The sequence below is a fragment of the Chelonoidis abingdonii genome, chromosome 2 (genome assembly GCF_003597395.2).
Source record: "Chelonoidis abingdonii isolate Lonesome George chromosome 2, CheloAbing_2.0, whole genome shotgun sequence".
NCBI classification, from domain to species: domain Eukaryota; kingdom Metazoa; phylum Chordata; order Testudines; family Testudinidae; genus Chelonoidis; species Chelonoidis abingdonii.
Window position 1 is genome coordinate 4453326 of NC_133770.1, and position 21071 is coordinate 4474396.

The 21071-nt window shown below is 43.2% G+C and overlaps 1 protein-coding gene across 6 annotated transcripts in view; it reads left to right on the plus strand.

Annotated features, from left to right (window-relative positions):
- The window catches only part of LOC116828831 (KAT8 regulatory NSL complex subunit 1-like), a 156603-nt gene that overhangs the window by 105681 nt on the left and 29851 nt on the right, over window positions 1–21071 (plus strand). For all 6 annotated transcript variants that reach the window (XM_075062132.1, XM_075062134.1, XM_075062130.1 and 3 more), the window contains 6 exons: window positions 5412–5613; window positions 7030–7195; window positions 13200–13361; window positions 15319–15494; window positions 18250–18371; window positions 19401–19455. In XM_075062132.1, the coding sequence (XP_074918233.1) occupies window positions 5412–5613; window positions 7030–7195; window positions 13200–13361; window positions 15319–15494; window positions 18250–18371; window positions 19401–19455 (883 nt within the window). The remainder of the gene's footprint in view (window positions 1–5411; window positions 5614–7029; window positions 7196–13199; window positions 13362–15318; window positions 15495–18249; window positions 18372–19400; window positions 19456–21071) is intronic.

Below are 21071 nucleotides of genomic sequence, written 5' to 3' on the forward strand. Positions count from 1 at the left end.
GTTAAACACTGCAATAAATTGCCTAGAGAGGTTGTGGAATCTCCATCTCTGGAGATATTTAAGAGTAGGTTAGATAAATGTCTATCTGGGATGGTCTAGACCAGTGGTCCCCAACACGGTGCCCACGGGCACATCTTAATACACCCATGTCCTGGCCCCTGGGAGAGCACCTGCCGAAATGCCGTGACGAGAACGCCTCTCGCTGATGCCACTTGCCATTGACAAGCGACGTCATCGAGAGGCGTAACCGCCGTGGGATTTCAGTGGGTGCTCCGCCGCCGCTGTGGTCCTTCGGCTGGCTCCCACCAGACAAAAAGGTTGGGGACCACTGGTCTAGACAGTATTTGGTCCTGCCATGAGGGCAGGGGACTGGACTCAATGACCTCTCGAGATCCCTTCCAGTCCTAGAGTCTATGAATCCTGAGTCATTCTCCATCATCTGCAAACTTTGTCACCTCCAGTGTTTGCCCCTTTTTCCAGATAATTTATGAACATGTTGGAAAGAACTGGTCTCAACAGATCCTTGGAGACCCTGATATTTACCACTTTTCATTGTGAAAACTGACCATTTATTTCTACCCTTCATTTTCTGTCTGTTAATTAGTTACTGATCCATGAGAGGACATTCACTCTTATCCCGTGACTCCTTACTCTGTGTAAGAACCTTTGGTGAGGGACCTTGTCAAAGGGTTTCTGAAAGTGAACCACTGGATCACTTTGGCCGCATGTTTGTAGAGACGCTCAAAGAATTGTAATAGATTAGTGAGGAATGATTTCCCTTTATAAAAACCATGTTGATTATTCCCCAACATATCATGTTCATCTATGTCTCTGATAATTCTATTCTTTACTGTTGTTGCCACCAGTTTGCTTGGTACTGATGTTAGGCTTATCCACCCGTTAACTGCCAGGACCACCTCTAGAGCCTTTTATTTAAAATTGGTGTCACGTTAGCTATCCTCCAGTCACCTGGTACAAGGCTGATTTAAGCAGTCGGTTACATACCACAGTTAACTCTTCAGTGAATACTATCTGGTCCTGGTAATTCATTACTGTTTAATGTATCAGTTTGTTCCAAAACCTGCTCTATTGGCACTTCAATCTGGGGCAGTTCTTTAGATCCGTCACCGAAAAAGAATGGCTCAGGTGTGGAAATCTCCCTCACATCCTCTGCAGTAAAGACCAATGCAAAGAATTCATTCAGCTTTTCCAAAACAGCCTTTTCTCCTTGCCGTGACTCTAATCCAGTTATTTAATGTATTTTTTGCTTCCTCAGTAAAACAGGAGTAATATGAATCCTCTAAGGTGTGTTTTTAGCTAAAGTGTTTTGAGATACCATGATAAAATGTAATATAAAAAGGACATTCAGGGCCAAAATCTCCGCTACTATTGAGCCAGAGACATTAATAAATGTGCAAGAGTTGGAACAGTTGAACATAAATTTTAAAGGAGTTATGTGAATTGAGGTTCACAAGTGACACTGATAGCTGGCAGTATTATCTGATCAGCTGAATATATATCAATCATAATTTCTCTTATATGTTTATCCTTGGCTCATTTCCTAAGAAAATCAGTTTGGGTTCCCAACTTCAAAATTCACAGCAAGAATGTAAGATTGTTTTTATGGCAATAAACAGTTCATTGTGAAGTTGCGAGATAAAATTATACTGTCTTAACACAGTCTGTTCAGTTGATGTGGAATACTGTGCTACTAATAAATTAACTTAAAAAGCTCATTCTTGTTGTGTATGTTTAAAGCAGCGCAGAGAAGTAAAAAGATAATCATGAGTAAGCCATTTCTTTGACAAGGAAGATAAGCTTAGTAGCGCTATGCATTGCTCCAGTGAAGACTTAGGTTCACTTTGTGACATTCTAGTCTTTTTTCCCCCTCTCCCTGGGTTGGTGGGGACATGGAAGAATTGAGGCAGCATGCTTACCTTCAGAAAGTGAGGTGAACCTCTGATTCAACAATCTTTCTTGCTGGCTGAGCAACAGTTGCCATGCTCTGGAGGGGGTCCTGTCCAACAGACAGACAGGTCTTTTGCAGCACAGCAGAGCTGTGAGTGGGGACAAAGTTGCAAAGCAGTACAAAGTGAAAGAATCATCAGGTCACAGAAGGACTTGGATCTTGTTGTCACAATGGAGTTTGAGTTTGTGACCAGCCTCTATAAGAGTTCATTTAAATACCGTCCCTTCACATAACATTAACATGTAGTTCCTAAATTAGTGGCTGTATTGTGTTCTGGCTTTGATATTGAGTCAGTCTGTAACATCCTTAAGTGAATGGTGTTCTGTAGCGTAGATAGGACTGTTTGCATAACCTAGGAAGTCAATTCTCCTCTCTCCTGGATATGTGAAGACATTCCAAAGTGCATTGCATGAAGGGGAAAAAAACCCACAATCCACTCCCTCAGTCAGCATGGGATGGCTGCTCAGATGTTCTCAGAATGTATGGGTACACACACAGCTATGTAGCATGGTAGGTGTGCATACGCCAGCAACAGCTGACACAGGGCCATGTCAGAAAAAAGACTGCTGTATAGTCATGGTGAATCATGGATGAGCATATGATAGCCTGTTCATAGGTAACGTAGTTCTGTCTTAATATTGATGGAGAATTAGTATTAGATTTCTAATACTCCATGGAACCTTTTCTCACAGTCAAATTACTATTTAACCTTTGGAGTGAAAGGGAGATTGCCCAACTTCCTGGCATGTACAGGGCAATTAAATAAAGCAGTTGAGCAAAGTAAAGGCTTTAAGTGCATCCTGCTGTCTAGCGAATATAATTAATATGTGTCTGATAATTGTGAAACCTGAAATGACTGGATGTAGGCTTGGAAAGATCAAGTTTTCATTTGTAAAGTTGCAACTTTTATTTGTTGAAAACATGTATAGTGCAGTTCTGTAAAAATAGCATAATGGGGATCCATGTTTGTGTCTCAGTGATGCTGTTTCTAATAGCCAGTCGTGTGACCACAACATGAAGTCTAAAAAATTAACTGGATTCTTTCTGAATCACACATCAACAGTAGACATGGTGCTTTTAACAATTTTTTTGATAATACGCAAGCCAGAAAAGAATCTAGCTTCCATAGCTACATGGGTCCTACAGGGCTAACAGGAGTAATTACTGATAAAAAGCTTATGTTCGTCCAAATGAGCAAAGAGAGAGCAGGCCTTTTAAGTAAGAAGATGCCATTTTTACAGAGTCACTTTTCGGGGGAGAGAGCACTTTAAAGTGCCAGGTTGCTAGATTCATGTTGAAACACAGCTGTACAGTTCCTAGGGAGAACAGAAAAGGAAAATTCTTCCCATTTCTCTCTGGTCTTTTATTTACAAAAGAAAGAGAGAGAACAGCCCCTCACTAACTCCTGGCTTTAGATTGATTATCTAAGAACAAATGAAACCACTGACTGTAAAAGCCCACTCTGTTAAAGGGGGAGATGCATGCCATTAATAATAGAAACCTCAACTGCCTTAGACATGAAAATTGCAAATTTTAGCAGTTGATACAAATATAACTATTAAGGTCACTGGTTGGCAGGCTGGAATTTACTGGCTCCTAAGAGGACCTGTGGCCCTGAGTTCAAGACACATGGTTCCTGATATCTCCTCCTCAGTGTGCCCTCAGAGTGATGTGAGATCACACTTTTCAAGGTGATTCCTATGAAAAACTTGAACAAGTGCCAGGCCTTGGACAGGCAGGGTGTATGTAAGACATGGGAGATAATTGTGGATCACAAGCTACATATGAGACAACAGTGTAACACTTGCCAAAAAAAAAAAAATCAATCATCATTCTGGGATGTATTTAGCAGGAATATTGTAACCAAGACACAAGAAGTAATTCTTCTGCTCTACTCGATGCTGATTAGGCCTCAACTGGAGTACTGTGTCCAGTTCTGGGCATCACATTTCAGGAAAGATGTGGCCAAACTGGAGAAAGTCCAAAGAAGAGCAACAAAAATGATTAACGGTCTAGAAAACATGATCTATGAGGGAAGACTGAAAAAATTGGGTTTGTTTAGTCTGGAGAAGAGAAGACTGAGAGGGGACATAACAGTTTTCAAGTACATAAAAGGTTGTTACAAGGAAGAGGGAGAAAAATTGTTCTTAACCTCTGAGGATAGGACAAGAAGGAATGGGTTTAAATTGCAGCAAAGGCAGTTTAGGTTGGACATTAAGAGAAACCTCCTAACTGTCAGGGTGGTTAAGCACTGGAATAAATTGCTTAGGGAGGTTGTGGAATCTCCATCATTAGGGATTTTTAAGAGCAGGTTGGACAAACACCTGTCAGGGATGGTCTAGATAATACTTAGTCCTGCCTTGAGTGCAGGGGACTGGACTAGATGACCTCTCGAGGTCCGTTCCAGTTCTGTGATTCTAATTGTTCTGCTACACTTGGCGCTGGTGAGGCCCCAACTGGAGTATTGTGTCCAATTTTGGGCACTACAGTTACAAAGGGTGTGGACAAATTGGAAAGAGTGCAGAGCAACAAAAATGATACGGTTTAGAAAACCTGACCTGTGAGGAAGGGTTTGAAAAACTGGGCATGTTTAGTCTCGAGAAAAGAAGACTGAGGGGCAACTTGATAAGTCTTCCAGTATATTAAGGACTTTTACAAAGCAGACAGTGATCAATTGTTCTCCATGTCCACTGCAGGTAGGACAAGACATAATGGGCTTAATCTGCAGCAAGGTAGATTTAGGTTAGATATCAGGCAAAACTTACTAAGATACGCAACTTCAGCTACGCGAATAGCATAGCTGAAGTCAGTGTATCTTATGTCGATTTACCTGGCCATGAGGACGGCGGCGAGTCATCCACTGCTGCTCCCCCATCACCTCCGCTTCCGCCTCTCACCACGGTGGAGTTCCAGAGTCAATGGCAGAGTGATCGGGGATCAGTTTTATCACGTCTACACTAGATGCGATAAATGAATCCCTTATAGATCACTACCCATCAGTCCGGCGGTAGTGTAGACGTACCCTACGGGTAGTTAAGCTGTGGAAATGGGCGGTCATGGAGTCCCCATCACTGGAAGCATTTAAAAACAAGTTGGACTTAGGCTTGTCAGGGATGATCTAGGTTTACTTGGTTCTGTCACAGTGCAGAAGGCTGGACTTAATTTCTCGAGGTTTCTTCCAGTCCTACATTTCTATGATTTTTGACCTTCAGTATTTATTTCCAGCTAGATTCATAAGCAGATGAGCATGTTTCCCACCTAAATAATTATTAGAACCTAAGTTAACAAGGAGCACAGCTGTAGTGTAAACCCCAAACTGATAAAAATCATTAGCTGCCTAAGAAAATACCTGGAGGTTATCAGTCAGTACAGCCATCACAGTGCAGTATTAACTTTTGCCTCTCTTGTTCTGAGTGAGGCTCACTGTTTTATTTGGTTGCAGTTTTCACACAAGCCACTCCAACAGCATTTCTCTGGCCAGTTTGGAAGCTGAAGAGATTCTCAAACAGAAACGACTGGATAGCCTGGCTACTGTACCCTCTGTACCAGACAACAGCTGTGTTGCAGCTAGAATCCGCCCCATTTGCAGATACAAGAAACGCAAGCTGGTCCGAGCTAACGCTGTGTCTCTCCTTAGCAAGAAGGTAAGTGCAAACTTTCAGTGAGTTTAGCCACATGTCTGCTAAAATACTATTTATCCTGCATTTTTTTTATTCAGTATAAACACAATGGAGTACCCCCTTCCCTCCCAGGATCTCCAACTGCATTGTAAACGTCCCTCTGAGAGTAGATATTCTCATTTTGTTGATTTAGTTGGATAATTTAGTTGGGAATTGGTCCTGCTTTGAGCAGGGGGTTGGACTAGACGACCTCCTGAGGTCTCTTCCAACCCCAATCTTCTATGATTCTATAATTTTACAAATGGTGAAACCAAGGCATAGAAATGAATTTGCCCAAGGTCACAGGGAAATTGTCAAGAGCTGGGGTTCAAGCCAGAGTACCTGAATCCCAGTCATGTGCTCAGACCGTGCCTTTGTGAGCGGTGACAGCCTAACTGTGGTTTTAGTTTCTGCACTGACATAATTTCTATTTCCCACCACCTATCTTTAGCTTAGAGTGTTTACGTTACAAACATCTTATTCTTTATTTTGATGTTTCCAGCTCAGTATAAGAGATTTCTTGAAAATATCCAGTTTTCTCACATTGATGAGACTGATTTGATGATCTTGTTGCCCCTTTCTCTGTACGTAATTTAATTTCTGTTTCTTGGAATAATCTTGAAGCATGAAAACTAAATTTCTTTTCCTTCTAGTCTTTGTCCTTGGCATTTGTTAGCACAAATACAACATGGCTCAATCTTGTTTACCAGTGTAATAAGAGAGGCAGCTATGGACAAAAAGTTGTTAATGCTCCCTCTTTTGATTGACTCAGCTTGCAGAGCATAACATATTATCAGAGGAAGAGGCATCAAGTACATCAAATATTGTCAATGGAAGAAAATTATATGATACAAGAAACAAGCTATACTCACTGGAAATGTTAAACGTTTCTTTGAATTGTCCCTTTAAAATAGCACCATATGTTCGTGTTATAGGCCTAAGTATAATGACCAGATACCATAGTAATTCAATTTTATGTTCAGCTGCAAGGAGAACTGTAGTCTTGTACTAGTGAAAAATATTTTTTCAAAGGACAAGAGGTGGAATCCCGGAGCAAAGAGGTGATTGTATTCCTTGCTGTGCCCTGCATACATGTTGTTACTGATGCTGAGTGGGCACTGGGACCTGTGTGTCTGTTTGGTTTACTCTGTGTTTGGTTCACTGGAGATGATCCATTCCACAAGACCATTGTTATGCCTGTCTTTCAAAAGTTATCTAAATATTTCCTTTTTGAACATTTTTGTCTGTTTTTTTGGTTAGGGCATGAAACGTAGTTTGTCTGTAGAAATCAGACCCTGGAAACACTGAATCTGCATATCAGCATCCCTTCTTAAATTGAAGAAAACACTGGTGATTTTTCCCTTTTTAGATGGTTGATCTTTTTATTTTCCCTTCTACTAGCCGCAGAAACCTCTCACCATGAAGTGTAGCTGTGAACGGCCCAGCACTTGTATCCTGTGTGGTTGTAAAACCTCTATTCAGGCCATAGACCCAGACACTATGTCCTTAGAAGAGCGTATAGCACTGCTGGATTCTGGCTTCCATCCCATACTGTCATTCTCTCATGGTGAGTAGATTAAGGTCCTTTATTTTATACTAAGAACATGTATTCTGCAGGTGTCCTGCTCCTCCTTCCACTTACAGGCAATAATGTTTAAAATACACTAAACTGAATTTTAGGGTAGTGTATATGCAAGGAATCATCAGAAGCTATCCACAAAGTTCTGCAGCGTGACCCTAATTCCCCTTATTTTTAATACAGAGATACAGCCCGTGGAGACTACAGGTCCCAGCATACCATGCTCTGAATAGAAGGGTACTGCTCTTTTTACTCTGTTTAATGTTTAAATAGATGAGCTCTTGACAGTGCCACTGCAGCCCTCTCTTGAGTATCCCTCTTGGAAAGAAAAATCTTTTTGTTACTGCTTCATTTTCTATGGAAGAACTCCCAGATTCTTTCCAGGGAAGGAATAGGGTCTTTAAAAGGGGAACTTGGAAAGCCGGACCAAATCTTAACCTAATCTTTTTTTCTTGTGTCTGTTAGTAAAGTCTGCTGCTATTTTTGTATTTAAAAAATAAGTTAAGTTCTACAAGTCTAACCCTGTGTCCATGGGCTGCAACAACAAACCAGCATAGGACAGTCTCACCCCCTTTTGAGTAACACTAAACTACTTAGCATACAGGCACAAAAGAACAATGTGGAAGGAAACAAATGGTAGGAGGGATTATTAACAGGAAATCTACTCAAAAATGACTAAGGGCTTGTCCACATTGGCAGTTTACAGCGCTGCAACTTTCTCGCTTGGGTGTGAAAAAACACCTCCCTGAGTGCAGCAAGTTTCAGCGCTGTAAAGCACCAGCGTAAACAGTGCACCAGCTCCTCTGGTAGCGACGTCTCTCATGGTGGTTTGGTTTTTTAGAGCTCTGCCATGACTTTATAAGCCACATTAAAGCGCTGCCGGTGTAGACTAGCCCTAAAAGTCATTTCATTGCTGGTTTTTAGGCAGCACTCTCCCCAAAATGTATTTGAAGAGAAAATCTATTTTTTCCAGAGTTGATGAAAAGCTTCCCCCTAGGGGTTATCATAGATGAGGCCTCACCTCTGAATTCTAAGTAATATGTGATTGGTTTGGTTCCCGCCGGTGACAGTCAGCTAAATTTTGTTGGAGGCTCAGAAATTGTTTGATTTCACGTACCTTATTAGACTTTTTCTAGTATATTTACTATTGTTTAAAATTTAACTTTTGGGACAGTGGACATCTGGAAACTGGGTGTATTCAAAGTTAGGTCAGGACTGGGCTCTTGGAATGGAGACTTGAGTAGGTTTCACCACATAAGTGGTTATATAAGGACTGATGCCTGTGAAGGAAAAACTGGGAAGAGGGGACTCTTACAGCTGAGAAGGGAAAACAAGACACTCTGTTTTGGAGGAAATTTAGAATTTTTCTTCAAGTGATTGTCCACATATATTCTGTTCTGGTGCCTTTTTGCCTGAGACCGGATTCTGCGTGTGTTTGGGTTGCCTCTGTGTCCTGAATGCCCTGTTGCTCCTGGTAGCCAAGGGCTTAAAGGTTAGGGCAGTCACAACCATCCTTCAGTTCCATCTGAGGCAGAGACAGCATCCCTGGCAGTGTTTGCATCTTTGGGCAGGAAGGAGGACAGAAGCCTGAGCCTGCCTAAGCCCCACTGCCCCCCAGGGTGGGGAGGGGGAAGCTGAAGCCCCTCTGCTCCAGGCGGGAGGGGAAGGGCAGGGGGCAAAGCTGAAGCCAAAGGGCTTCAGTCCTGGGCCCCAGCAAGTCTAACCCAGCCCTGGCTGACCCACAGTTTTAGAACCGCTGCTCTAGTTTTTAGTTTAGTGTTCCTTAATATAATTAAGCTAACATAGTTTAAGCCCTCTGGCCAAAGAGAAGAAAGAAGGTCTTTAACTTTGGGGGTGCTCCCAACACCGTGCCCTGGACATGGCAGAATCAAATTTCCAGGATTTAAATCCTGTCCATCTGTAAGGCAGCTATCCATATGGTGACAGACACTCAAAAAGACTTCTGTTTCACTGAAGTGCATATTCCAGAAAAATGCACCGCATGTTGCTCTTTTTCAAAGAGGACACCAAAAGCAAGGGAATCCCACCTAAAAGTGGTTTGTTCTGAAGATGTCCATGAAGGCATATTCCAAACCTGAGGTGAAGAAATGACCAGGCTAGTAACCCATGGGTCCACCCAGAGCTTCGAGAAAGTTCTGCTTGTTGATTACAAAGTCTGTGAGAGCCTCCAAACCCTCCTCAACACAATTTTCTGAGAGAGTAAGGAGCACTGCTCTGAGTGATTGAAGACGTGGATTTCCCTTGCTGACCCAGACCAGTCCAAACCAGGAGGCAGTTCAAGGTCTGGATCGGGTCCTGCTGACAGCTTGGCCCAGACAGGTCACTGAACAAACTTGGCACAGCTTGAAGAGCCTGCTCATGCCACTCACTATACCGATGTTTTGGCACCGAAGCACCAAGAACAGATGTCTAAACCCCCCACGCCAGCTGAGATAAACAAAGCCCCCAAGGAAAATACAGAAGTTCCAGAGATGGAGATGCTCTGCTCCTTACTCCCCTGCCATACACTCTGCATCAACCTCTTGTCAGCTATCCCAGGCCTTTCTGCCTCCCCATCTCTTGCTCTTCCTTCCTTTATACCTTATCTTACTGGTCTCAGCTCTGGGTGCATGTCTCCAGGATTGACAGGTCCAGCAGCTGTGCTGGGGTGTAGTCAGCCTGGTTGCCTCTAAGCAGGGAAGACTCTCCTCTCCCATCTGTCTATGCTTAGTATGGGCTTTGTAAACCCAATACAGAGCCACAGGATTTGTATTGCATTTGTCCCATCCCTCCCCTACCCTTCTGGGAACCATTTGTTTTGCTTTTGGGAGGTCGGGAACCTAGAAACCAGTAGATCCTAGAAATTGTGGTCATGGGGTGTGCTATACAGTTTGTCTCCCCCTGCCCCATTTCCCTGTCTCTCTTCAGGGACCCCTCTCATGAGATACTGTTCAATGGAATAAATTTTTCTATAGCTCTGAGCAATGGAAGGAGAGCCTGTAGAATTCCAGGCCAGAGAGATTTATTCACTTTTGTTTCCTAATACCAGTGAAGAATGGAGGTTGGTGCTCAGTCCTAGATCTCCAACAACTCAATACATTTATCTGTCACATCAAGTTCAGGATGTTAACCCTAGTTTCCTTAGTTCCTACCCTAGATCCTCAGGACTAGCTTTTGGCTCTCAGCTTACAGGATATCTATTTCCATACAGCTATTCAACCAGACCCTCAGAAAATACCTCACGTTCTTTGTGGAAAAGTTGCATTATCAATACAGGGTGCTTTCTTTTGGCCTCTCCGCAGCTCCCAGAGTATTGACCAAGTGCCTCAGAGTTATGGCAGCATATCTAAGGATACAAGGAGTGCAAATCTACAGAGACCTTAACACCTGGTTACCAGAAGATGATCTCCTCAACAAGTGAGCAATTCCATTCAAGTAACACTGCAACTCTTTGCCCTGTTAGGTCTCAGAGTCAAAAGGGAGAAATCCATTTCTACCTCACTCAAAACATATAGCATTCATGGAGTCAAATAATGCCTCACCAGTGGTAAAAACCTACTTGCCACAGGACAGATTCCTCTCCATGCTGAACCTTAATCAATGCCAGGCTTACCTGGCAGCATCAGTCAGCATATCTCATGCTCTTAAGACATGTGACCTCCTGGACCTACTTGACAGTTTGCCAAATTTACACTGATCTCAGCTAGCTTTGCATGGAGCATGGTTAATGGGGGTCCTCCCTTTGAACATCTAGCAACCTTTTCTTTATATCACTTGTCTATGAAGACCACCTTGATGGTTAGAACCACAGCCTAGAGAATAAGGGAAATCCAGGCCTCCATGGCATATACATTATGCGATAAGGATAAGGTGACATCCAAGTTCCTGCCCAAGGCTGTCTCGGACCTTCACCTGAATCAAGCGATCCACCTGCCAGTTTTTTCCAAGCCTTGTAGTAGTCAAGGGGAAGCCAAACTTCACACCTTATATGTAAGGCTAAGATTTTGTCATGGATATTTTTAGTAAGTGTCACAGACAGGTCACAGGCAATAAAAACTCACGGAAGCCCGTGACCTGTCCCTGACTTCTACTAAAAATATCCATGATAAAATGGGAAGGAACTGGGCAGCTGCGGCTAGGAGCTCTGGGGCCCGTACCACCAGTGGGTGCTTAGAGCTCCAGGGTCCCCCAACCCCCCCTTGATGAAGGGGAGCTGTGAGGGGTCCCCATGCCTCCCTGTGGTGGACGGGGGCTGCATGGGTTCCCCATGCCTGCAGCAGCAGGGAGCTGTGGGGAACCCCTGATGTGCATGGCGGTTGGGAGCTTGGGGGCCAGCTGCCTCAGGCACCAGGGATATCTTTCAGCTCCTGGCTGCTTCAGGAGGTGGGGGAAGCCTGCAGCTCCCAGCCACTGGGGTGGAAGTCACAGATTCCATGACTTCCATGACATCCGTGACAAAATTGTAGCCTTCCTTATATGTGCTCAGAATTCTTTTCTGCTGTAACTAGGACAAGATCATTCAGGAATTCTCAAGAGATTGTTCCTGGCCTTTTCTGACAGGATGAAGCATCAGCATCATTGAAAGATTATTTTTGTGGCTTTCTGAATATATCAGGGCATCCTGCGCAATAGCTCGCTTGAATCGACTTTCACAGATTATGGCCCATGCCACCATAGCTCAGGCATCATCTGCACTTTTTCTTCTAAGGGGGATTCCAATCTCAGATTTGTAGATCACCCAGCTGGGTGAGGGTGTGAACTGAACTCCAGCACTGCTTGTTGGAGAGCTCCAGATCAGACACCCACTTTAGCAGAGTTGTCTTACTCACTTTCAGCAGACTCTGAGCATCCACCTCCTGGACAGACTTGTGTGTTACCAGATGAATACACATGGACAATCACAAAAAGAATGGTTACTTAGTTAACAACTGTGGTTCTTCAAGATGTATTGTTCACACACATTCCACAACCTTCCCTGCCCTTCTTCCCCACTACTGTGGAGTCCTGTACCACCTAGATTCTGATTTAGGAAGCAACTGAAGGGTGATAGTGACAGCCCTCATTCCTTTATGCCCTTGGTTGCAGAGAGTGAGAGGGTATCTAGGGCACAGGTGTAGCCCCAGCAAACACCAAAAGAATCTATCTTATATGAGGCACACTTGTTCTCCACATGTATTCCACATCTTGAAGAACCACAATTACTGTAGAGTAACTGTTCTTCCTTTGCAACAGATTTTGGCAACTGCAAGGACAAGATATTTGTCACAGGGCTTAAAGGTAGGGTAAGCAACTGGAAGGATATACTTCCCCCAGTGTGCAGGGGTGAAAGCATCTGTTTCAGACGTGTTTGTTAATTTCTGTTGTACCTTGTCATACTTGCTTTTTACAATAAGAACAGAGAGACAGTAGGAGATGAAATATGAGAAGCCTTTGCTAAAGCTTTTCAGGCAATGACAGGCCAGTGTCAGGAAACGATAGTGTAGTTGGAAATGGCTTAGACCAGCACAGTGGGAGAAGTAATGCACTGAGGCAAGATGCCAAATTCCACAATTGTCCTGACCAGGTGCTTTGTAAAGGGAAGGCTTTTACAGCTTTTACCCCACTATAACGTGACCCGATATAACATGAATTCGGATATAATGCCGTAAAGCAGCGCTCTGGGCAGGGGCAGGGCTGCACGCTCTGGCGGATCAAAGCAAGTTTGATATAACACGGTAAGATTTTTTGGCTCCTGAGAACAGCGTTATATCGGGATAGAGGTGTATTTTGGGGCCACTCATGCCGAACTTTCTGTATCACATCCGTGACAAAGGGCTAAGATTAAAAAGGGGCATGATTTGTAACTGCTTAGCTACGTGTGTGACTTTCCTATGTATAGAATTTAACAGTACTGGCAGGTGCTAATTACAAATTATGTCTGTACAACACTGGTGGTGTGAGTGGGGAGAGAGAATTCATGTATATTAGAATAACCTGTTGTTTTTATTTTCAGACAAGCCTCTCCACTTGCACTTTGAAACCTTACTAAGAGATGACAGGCAGCACAGATTGAGCCATAAGCTCAAGGCTCTGAAGATGTCCCATTTTGGAAAGAAGCCACAAGATCTAACCAACGTTTTCCCAAAGCTAGGCTTGTCACCTCTCTCTGCATCCAGTAAGTTCAGCTGAGATGGGGTGTAAACTTACATGTAGGTTTTAACAGGTGACCAAAGTGCAACCCTACATTGTAGCCTACAGTTCCTGTCATTTCTGTAGAAAATAGCAATAAACTCAGTACATAAACGTAAGGTGGTGATTGGCTTTGGCATGTTGCAAATTGCAGAAGTTCTCACCGCCTCAGTGGAAAGCCTGCTTTTGGTTAGATGACCAAATGGCTACTGCAGAAACCCAGACAGCGTGATTGGGAATGAACTAACAAGCAAGTCAAAGAAGAGAAATTTTTTGATCCTTGTGTGTGCTAAAGCAAAGCCATGTGTGTATCCACCTGCCAAGAGTGCCTGGCAAATCCCTGCCAAATATTTCTGTTTCAGTTGTGTTCAGAGCTGCCACTGTTGCTCTTCACTGTCTTCTCTTGTACTTTTTTCTGTTTTTCTAGGTTCCTGTTTCTTTTCACCCATTAAAGTGCATGATATTAAAACTATCCGTAGAAGTTAAGCTCTTAGGAAAGCTGACAGACTCACCCAAGACTGAAAGCTAATTCCATGTTAGAAAGAATTAAAATCCAGTTATAGCATCCTGGCTTGTTTAATGTACCATGGTGGGTGTTGTAATTTGTTTTTTTAAAAGAATATATTTTCTTATACTCAGCACTTGCAGAAAATTGCAAGCATAGTGTGCAGCCTGCAAGGCAGACATGTCCATGGAGTTCTTATAATGGTGCCCACAGCTGCTGACCCTGACATACTTATTTGTTTTGCAGTTGTTAATACGAATTATCATGAACAAACCAGAGAACATTTAAAGCAAAGAACTTTATGCTGAAAATACAGATCGGCAGCAGGCAGTGTGGTGTTTGGCATTTGGTGCACATCCCATGTGCATTCAGCTTTGTGCCTTCAGCTGTATGAAAAGGGAAGCACTATATACGTTGGCTTAACAATAGTTAATTATCCTACCCATTGTTTTCAGTCTTTTTGTTTGAGAGAGGAGGTTACTTGCTAAGACTGTAGATGTCATCCATCCAATAGTTGGTTCAAGAGGCATTGAGTAGAGGATGATCAGGCTGTTAGCACTGAAGTAACTCACCTTTCCAGGTGTAAGGAACCTACTAAAGAAGGCAAACTATTGCACTTAAATATAAACTCCATCAGTCTTGCATCCTGTGTCAGTTTCCATAGCTTTACTATGTGCTTTAGAATAGCTGCTGTAGTATTCTGTCTTAGGTCCCTTCTGCTCAGGGATTAATCTTGGCTTCTCTCCAGTGGTGTCAAAGAGAGCTGTTCTCTTATAGCAAATGCTGCTGCTGCCAGCAGTGCATATTCAGTGTTTTCACTGATAATAATTCACTTCCTTTGATTCATGTTTGAGAGGACACATCACCCTTTCTGTGCAGTTTCAGTTGGCTGTGGTGGTATTCTTCATTTCCTGTCCTAAAACAGTGTACTGTGGTTGAGATAATTTGATCAGCTGCTGCATTTTAGTGGGGGGTGAAAAGATGTTTATATATCACTTCCCCTCCTCAGAGTAAGTGTTATGGGGCTTAATTATAGTGGTCAATAGTGTTTTTTCAATTATTGTGATACACAAAAGGGAGTAATTCAAACATGGGGCTAATGTGATCAGCTCAACATATGAGGAAGATTCGTGGTGGCCACTTTTTGGACATACTGGAGGGGAGTCTACTTTTTTTGATAGTTATATTCATCGCAAACACCCATCAAAGATGAATTTCCCAGGTGATATGTTCAGTTCTGTGCAGTGCTGATGGTTTCACTTGGGGTTTCTGACTTGTAGATTTTTTTCACCATTTCCTTGATTTTAGCATTTCTTCCACAATACAGATTGCATTCACCAGCTGGGTTCTCGTGGACTGACAGATAGGAGCAGCAATGACTTATGAACAAATTACTCTGGCTTTACTTGGGTTCTCTGTTCATGTGCTTTATTAACAGGTTCATTGTTTAAAGGGGAGAGGCAGCTTAAAGGAACAGACAATCACAGCTTGCTTGTTCCTGGTTCTCAGACACACAAACATGGTCCTTTGATGCACCACCTACCATCTTTGTATCTAGAAACTCTTCCAGCCCCATCTTCCAGCCAGTCCCCTTCCACTGCTAATTCAGCAATGGTGAGTCAGAACATAATCTGTGTCAAACAAACCTTAAAAAAGGGAGCAGTTTTTAATGCAGCTGGGGAACATCTGCGTTGCTGGACATTGCCAACAGATGCTAGACTCATAGTGGGCACCCTGTGCCAAAGCTATGGGAGGGGAGTCCTTGCCTGCCAGTAGGCTGCAGGGACAGTCTGGAAATGCTTTTATTAAAAAGATCTTGCTGTTAAGCAGACAGTAGCCAACTACTTGCTTCAGTTGTCTTAGTCAGGACCCAAAGTGGCCAGGGTGCCTGCTCTGCTACCACCAGGGCCAGCATATGTGGTCTATAAATTTGATACAAAGCATACACCATAAGTAAAGACAGGTGCAAAGTACTTCACTTTAGGAAGGAAAAGTTGAATGCACAACTACAACATGGGAAATAAATGGCTAGGTGGTAGTACTGCTGAAAAGTATCTGGGCATTATAATGGATCAAAAATTGAATGGGAGTCAACAATGTGATGCAGCTGTGAAAAAAAGCAAATATGATTCTGGGTTGTATTAGCAGGAGTCTTATATATAAGATACAGGAGGTAATTGTCCTACTGTATTCAGCACTGATGGAGCCTCAGCTGGAGTATTGTGTCCAATTCTGGGCACTACACTTTAGAAAAGATATGGACAAATTGGAGAGAGACCAGAGGAGAGCAACAAAAAATGATAAAGGGTTTAGAAAACCTGACCTATGAGAAAAGGCTAAAAAATCTGGGCATGTTTAGTCTTGAGAAAAGAAAACTAAGGCGGGACCTGGTAACAGTCTTAAAATACGTTAAAGGCTGCTATAAAGAAGACTTTGATCCATTGTTCTCCATATCCACCGAAGGTACAACAAGAAATCATGGGTGTAATCTGCAACAAGGGAGATTTAGGTTAGATAGGAGGAGAAACTTTCTAACTATAAGAGTCTGGAATAGGCTTCTAAGGGACATTTGGAATCCCCACAATTGAAGGTTTTTAATAAAAGGTTGACTGAACACCAGCCAGAGATGGTCTAGGATTAGTTGTTCCTGCCACAGTGCAGCGGGCTGGACTTGATGACTTTTTGAGGTCTCTTCCAGCCCTACATTTCTATGATTCTGTAAGTCCTGTGCATAAATAAATCGTTGTGTGAGCTCTGTGACTCCACTTTGTTTTGATTACAAATTAAGTGGGAGAGAAGGGAATTGTTCTGGACTTCTCTGAACAAAGCAAAAATATCAACAGGAAATTGATTTTAGTATTTGCTTACTGTTTTGGAGAGGCAGGGAGGGGAAATACTACATCTCACAATAGTCATTTGTATAAGCCCATATAGGATAAGCATTGACTGGCTCCTGTTCAGGCCTCTGTGGATATGGGGAGACTGGTGGGTTAGAGGGAGGAGACTTTGAAGTAGCAATTTTACATTTATTGCTCTCCTCTGCCCCCCCCCCCCCCCCACACACTATTTTTGACCAATGGGGAGCTGTTTCAGGCTTGACTGATAGAAGCAGATGGAGCAATCCCAAAGCTGAACTGCTTTCCTGTTGCCCAGATAGCTTCAGCAGGGCTGGCCAATCTCCATCCTGCGTTGTCTGCTCCAGATCTATCTCATGCTTCACTGCTATATCCAAAATATTTGAAGACTATTCTTTGAGGACTCCCTCACAGAGTCTACTGACACTGTCAGCTCACTTGCTTGGAGCCCCATTATCAGAAGCTGTTCCATCTTTCTGGCCCCATCTTCTATAGACAACTCCATTGGGAATGCCCAGCTGCAGTTGTCTAGGGGTAGAGTTGGAAGTTGGGCCTCTTAGCCTTCCTTGCTCTGGAGTGGAACAATCTCTTCAGGAGCTTTCTGGACCAAATTCTAAAGGATGTTATGGACAGGTCTTCCAATCTGTGTTTCAAGTTTTTTACACTATGCTCATCACTGTGACATCCGAGCACCTAACTTTTGGCTGCTACTGACTTAGCGTGCCTACATTGCAAAAACAAAAACACAAACTCCCCCCTGCAGTAGTAAGTCTTAGGGTTCAAATCAACTGACTCGGGCTTGTACTTCAGGGCTAAAAATAGCAGTATAGATGTTCCCACTCAGGCTGGAGCTCAGACTTTGAAACTTAGTGAGAGGGGAGAGCTTTGAGTCTAAGCACCAGCCCAATTGTACTCAGTTTAGCCCTGTAGCATGAGCCCCACAAGTCTGACTCAGTTGACCCGGGTTCTGAGACTTGGCTGTTTGGGGGTTTTTTGCACTGTAGATATACCCCCAATCTGGGTTTGAGCTCTTCGTCTAGAACTGAGGCCTTTTGTTCCACTCTGAGTATGGAGACTTCCAAAAACGATTTACAAGTAAAGGGAAATCTTCGTTTCTCAGGGCTTGAGCGCAAATTCCAGTGCGGGGAGGAGACTTGCTTAGCTGAGAATAATTGAGTAATAAATAATACTTTATTATGCTAGATGATCTAAAAACACATTACAAATATTAGGATTGGCAACATCAACTATGATAGGTAAATATGCCCACTTTAGAGAAGAATAAATTGAGCCATAGGGTTTGCTTGATGTGGCCAAAATATCACAGCAGGTTGGTGGAAGAACTGGGGAAAAAACTCAGGAATCCTGCTTACCCATTACTCTGAACATTAGATAACATGTACCTCTTGTTCTAGGGAAGTAGCTTTTTCCATGGTATGATTTAAATGTTCCTTTGTATTGACACTAATGCTCTGTCTGGGTTTTTTTCCTTTCCACTCTCCATGTGGTTTCAGGTATCCTCAAAGAAAAGAAAAGTGGAATGTTCCTACGACATCAATAACATTGTGATCCCAATGTCGATGGCAGCAGCCACTCGAGTGGAGAAGCTGCAGTACAAAGAGATTCTAACACCAAGGTATCTGCAGTTGGGAAAGTATTAATAATTCTCGTTGTGTTCTGTGTAGGGTGGTGTTATTTTGGCTGTGAAAAGGGAAAGCTATTTCTCTTTTACTAAAGCGCTCTCTTTCATCAAGAAACAACAATAAATTAAATTAATACAGAGCATCTTTATTTTATTTTATTTTTTTTTAAAGATTAGTTTGCCACTTCAAAGGGAATTTCATGGCAGCATCCCTCACTGGCAAACTAGCATATCGCAGTAGTGTTTGTGCTGGGTCAGTGCTTCCCGGCTGATGGCTGAAAAATTCCCAGACATGAGAAAGATTAGCAATGGAAATTAGTCTCTTGTTCAGTTGTTGGCACATGTCATTGTAGGGATATTAGCAGACCAGGCAAAGGGCTTTGAATTGTATGAGTGCTTCAAGGTATAATTACTAGTTTCAGAAAGACTGAAATAGCAGAGATACTGCTATAGGAGTGAGGACTATTGGAAGAGCTGTGCAGTACTGCATGGAGTTTCTGCGCATCCTGGTTCTGATTACTATTATTCAACATCCAGTGTTCTGTGTACCTCCAACTTGTAGTGAGAGATCTCTGCCCCTTGCAATCTAAGTAGACAAAATACTTTATGAAAAAGAGAGAGAAAGTGATTGATTGGTCATGGTTGATGAGATGGGCATTAGTTCCACAGTTGTTCATTGTTCACTTTCATGCGCCCTACCATTTTTGCCTTCCCTCAAAGCCTGTCAAAACAGAGTCCAATGAGATTGAATTTATCAGGCTTCTGTTGTCACATCGCTGGCTGGTGCATGCATGATAAATCTAAATCTATGGCTTCTAGGAGCGCTGCAAGAGAAGTGGTGTCTTGTATGTGTGTATGTCTGTACTAGGAAGCTTTGTCAGTAAAACTAATCACCTTTAGTCTAGTGTCCAGTAGCTGTGGGGAAGTAACTATCAAGCCAGGTCTTGGCTCTGAGTCTTAGCCAAGAGGGTGACATGGCAGTGAGTGCACAATTGTTCTGACATGGAATATTCTTTCCTGCAGCTGGAGAGTGGTAGAGCCCAAAGATGTGGAGCCACTGGATCATATGGACTCTGAGGTGAGACAAAATCTACTTTGTCACACTGTTTCTGGTCTCGAGCACTATTGACAAATTATAAATGTCTTTAGAAGCAACAGCCATCCTGGAAATGTCTTATTGGCATTTTGTATTATTAGAAGTAAAGATTGAATGTAAACTGCTAAGCCTGCAGGCTTTATTAAGCAAAGTCTGTAGTAAATGTCCAGCCACAGTGCACAGCTTAATCAGTGAACTGCCAGTATATGCATGAGGGTCAAAGCGTGCCTCTGTCAGGAACACAACCAGGACGTGGGCGGTCATGCCTACTGGTCCAAGCCATGGGGGTGGCCAGGGCTGGAGGTTAGAGCTGAGCTACAAATCAGGACCTCAGGACACCTAGGCACATAACTGAGGCCAGAACCAATGGGTGAGCCAGAGATGTAGTTGGGGACTGAAGCCGGGGGTCAGAGCCAGAGATGTCATGGACAGCGTAGGGTAGGAAGGAGCAGGTACATGCTGAATGGGAGCAGAAACAGGTACAGGAAGTAGAAACTGGAGCAGGCATAAAAGCAGATTGGGAGTAGCAGCAGGTACATTTATACAGGAAGCAAGATCAAGTGCAGCTGTTGAGTGGGCTGCATTGAGCAGCCCACGAGTTCTGGCTTTTTCTGGTTCAGGTAGTAGCTTAGCCCTATCCCTTCACCAATCAGGAAGTACAGTCAATTAGGTAACCCCTGCCAGGATCAGCTATGCCCGGTGTGTTACTAGGAGACTGACCCTATTGCATCTGGCTCCCTTGACAGCAAATGCCCCCAACTCTCAAGGGTGCCTTCTAGGGGCCTTATGGCCCAGTTTTTCTAGGTTCTTCTGGTGAAAAACATGTATGAGCTCCAGAGCACAGACATTCCCTTCTGATTCCCAAGACCATTCTTCTGGACCATAACCCTCTTAGTCCACCAGGTTGTAAAATAGACCTCAGATTCATTTAGAATCCAGGATTTCTTGCCCTTCGTATTCTTCTTGATCCTGGACCTCCATGGAAGTGGGCCATGAAGCAGAGCAGGATTTTTTTTGTGTAGGGCTTCAGGAAGGATATGTGAAAAACTGGATAGACTTTCACGGTTTTAGGCAGCTGGAGTCGGGTTGACTTGTTCAGCGATCTTGAACGGATGCAAGTATTGATGATCCTATTTGGCTAGTGGGTGGGAGGATTTGAGATGTTTAGCAGACAGCCAGACCTTATTACCCACTCTTAGTATGTGTGCAACTTGGTGATCTTGGTCAGCATGGTGTTTATAAGTTTCCTTAGTGGCTTCCAGATGCTCCATAAGTTCCTGGTGAACTTGGTGAAGGTGGGTAACAAGGTCTGTTCTCAACAAGAACTTGAGTCAGCAGACGCGGCTAGAGGGAACTGAGAGTGAAAGCTGTAATTGGTAAAAAAAAAAAAATAAAAATAAAAATAGACTGTTGTGGATGGAGGTATAGACAGAGGTATTGTAAGCGAATTCAGTGTATGGCAGGAGAGTGACCAGTTATCTTGGCGACAGTTAAGGAAGCATCAAAAATATTGCTTGAGGATTTGATGTACCTGCTCCATCTGCCCGTTGATCTATCGGTGGTAGGCTGAGAAGATGAAGAGTTCAATTCCTAGGATT